Genomic DNA, 3127 nt, shown 5'->3' with positions numbered 1-3127 from the left:
ATCCTTTTTAATGGCTTCATCATATTCCATTGTATGGGGGTACCATAATCTAAGAAAACAGATATTGAGCTAACCAGTTCTTCAGAGTAAGCGCAGAGGCAAGGAGGGAGGAGGCAAAGCGCACACGCCCCTGCTGCTTTGGGCTCCTGTCGGTCTGCACCCCGTTTGGCGCTTGCTGCTATCTTCCTGTCTCAGGAGCCGCTTTCCTTCTGTCCCTGTGCTGGGCACTGAGTCTGGCTTCTCTCTGTACCTCTGCCACCCAGCACAGAGTCGGACAAAGAGTAGACGTGAAATGTTTGTTGACTGAATAAAGCCAGTGTGACGCAGGCACAGTCCTTGGTTGAGGAGGTGGGGTTCATCCTCATGGATGACGAATCCCAGCTGCTTAAGTGACCCAAGACGAAAACAGGTAGGTGGTGGGGCAGCGGCGAGTCTGCTGAGCCCCGCCAGGTGGCTGAATCCTTGGGTCTGGTCAGGGGAGATGATAGGCAATCACCAGTAGCAGGTAAGTGGACGGATCATCCAGGGACCGTGGCAGCGGGAAACAGTACCACAGGGACACCCAGCATTTAAGGAGCAAGAGGAGGTGCGAGAAGGAAAAGTGAAGGCTGTAGCTGTCCCTGGGATTTGGCTGGTAGGAGGGCATCGGTGCGAGACGCTGGCGGGCAGTGGTTAAAGGAGTGAGTGACAGGCATCAGACTTTCAGATCTGGCTCTCGGGAAGCCCGGCGGCATGACAGCTGCGTGCGGTGGGCGTTTTTATGTTAGCCGGGCGGGGCGCTGATCAAGGGAAGCAACAGTAGAAGGGCCGAGCCCTACAGCGGAGGGTCGAGGGTGTCTTACCTACAGTCCCTCAGCATGAACGGCTCCCCACCAAGTGACTGCAGGGAACAGCAGGGGCAGGGCCTTGACCAGAGGAGGGCACAGCATGGGGCGGGGCCTTGGGGAGAATGAGGGGGATGGGCCAGTCGCTCCTGGGGTCCTTTTTGTTTTGAAATGGACTCTTGCTGTCGCCCAGGCTGGAGTGCAGTGGCACAGTCTTGTCTCACTGCAACCTCCGCCTCCTGGGTCCAAGCAATTCTCCTGCCTCAGCCTTCCAAGTAGCTGGGATTATAGGCATGTAATTTTTGTAATTTTAGTAGCGATGGGGTTTCACCATGTTGGCCAGGCTGGTCTTGAACTCCTGACCTCAGGTGATCCAGCCTGCCTTGGTTCCCCAAAGTGCTGGGATTACAGGTGCACGCCACTGCGCCTGGCATGGGGTCTTGTTCTGGGCGGAATGGAGAAGGCATTATTCGCAGGATGGGTGCCACAGAGACAGGACAGGGCCGGGAAGGGTCGGAAGAGCGCAGAGGCTGAGGAAAGGTTAAGGGCTGGAGTGCATGTCCATTAAGGACCTAGGGTGCCTACCACCCACCACAGCAAGCACAACAGACAGGCTTCTCCCTCAAGCCATGCTGCTGGGGGAGGAGTGCTTTCAGCTTTAAGGATGGGTCCTAGATGGATAAACAACCTCCAGGACAACTTGGTAATGACGATGGTGGAATTAGCCTGGTGTGGTGGTGGCGGGTGCCTGTAATCCCAGCTACTTGGGAGGCTGAGGCAGGAGAACAGGTTGAACCTGGGAAGCAGAGGTTGCAGTGAACCAAGATCCTGCCATTGCACTCCAGCCCGGGGGACAGAGCGAGACCCCGTCTCAAAAAAAAAAAAAGTAAAACCTTAGTAATATTAATAGGTCCTGCTCCCAGGACTGATGTATATGGCAGACCCCACTCCAGATAAATCAGAGCAATAGGTGGGTGAAAGGGCCTGTAGAGATGGAGTTCACATCAAGGCCTAGGGATCCCGAGGGAACACAGGTGCTAACTACTGAACATCCGGTCCTTTGCTCCCTGAGAGTATAAAAATACTTCAACAATCACGAACTGTTTGCCATTTACAGCACTTGCTGTATTTTGTGTGGGCTAAAACCACAGGAACAGCTCACCCCAACAACTGGTTTTCATGAGCTCAGGTATCCAACTAGGTACATTAAAAATGTTTTCTATCTACCCAAGAACTCAGCGAAAATAATAACCACCTTGAGAAACCAGATTTTTGCCTCTCCTTTAGTGGAGAAAAATGGCTGAGCTGGGTTTTAGACAAACGCCTTGAGTCCGAATGTTCAGTCCAACTACCTGCATTCAGCTTGAGCACGCGCCATGAACTGTCACTCATGGCCCGAGGGATACCCTCTTTGGCGCTACAGTTGAAAACTAGGTATCAGAAGGGGGTTAGCAAATTCTAGAGCTTTTTCTATCCAGAGATCACCGCTACCCTAAGCATTTTGCTCGAGTTTGACTTTACGAAGCTGTGTTGGTTGAAGCTTTTCATCTTTGGAACGTACTCGTGTCTTGTCAGATTCCTTCTATCCGTCTTCGCATTTCTAGTAGTAACTGGCATATTTTGTCTATCTGAAAAGGTATGGACTACCAGTGAACTTCCAGGCAGTGCTCCTGCAGCCGCTTAAGAAGTCATCCACCAAGCGTTTAAGAGAGGTTCTAAACTCTGTCTTCCGACATCTGGATGAAGTAGCCGCTACAAGTATACTGGATGTAGGTATCCAGAAACAGCAGTATTTCCACAGTAAGGTCAGCATCTTACCGTAGAATGGGAGATACTTTCAAAAAACTGGTATCTACCCGTAATCCCAACACTTTGGGAGGCAGGCGGATCACTTGAGGTCAAGGGTTATGGTAAGACCCTGTCTCTACTAAAAAAAAATTGGGCCGGGCACAGTGGCTCACGCCTGTAATCCCAGCACTTTGGGAGGTCGAGGCGGGCGGATCATGAAGTCAAGAGATCGAGACCAACCTGGCCAACATTGTGAAACCCTGTTTCTACTAAAAATACAAAAATTAGCTGGGTGTGGTGGTGTGTGCCTATAGTCCCAGCTACTTGGGAGGTTGAGGCAGGAGACTCGCTTGAACCTGGGAGGCGGAGGTTGCAGTGAGCTGAGATCACGCCACTGTACTCCAGCTTAGCAACAGAGAAAGACTCTGTCTCAAAAAAAACAGCAGCAGCAAGAAATTAGCCAGGAGTGGTGGTGCATGCCTGTAATCCCAGCTACTTGGGAGTCTGAGGCAGGA

The 3127-nt window shown here is 51.8% G+C and overlaps 1 protein-coding gene across 2 annotated transcripts in view; it reads left to right on the top strand.

The window, feature by feature from the left end:
- Positions 1 to 3127, top strand: part of ATP6V1C2 (ATPase, H+ transporting, lysosomal 42kDa, V1 subunit C2) — a 74799-nt gene that overhangs the window by 64999 nt on the left and 6673 nt on the right. For both annotated transcript variants that reach the window (XM_011965284.1, XM_011965285.1), the window contains one exon: positions 2461 to 2593. In XM_011965284.1, coding sequence (XP_011820674.1) covers positions 2461 to 2593 — 133 coding nt within the window. The remainder of the gene's footprint in view (positions 1 to 2460; positions 2594 to 3127) is intronic.

The sequence above is a fragment of the Mandrillus leucophaeus genome, unplaced genomic scaffold (genome assembly GCF_000951045.1).
Source record: "Mandrillus leucophaeus isolate KB7577 unplaced genomic scaffold, Mleu.le_1.0 Scaffold72, whole genome shotgun sequence".
Lineage (NCBI taxonomy): Eukaryota > Metazoa > Chordata > Mammalia > Primates > Cercopithecidae > Mandrillus > Mandrillus leucophaeus.
The sequence above is the reverse complement of the archived record's forward strand: the minus strand, read 5'-3'. Positions and strand labels throughout refer to the sequence as shown.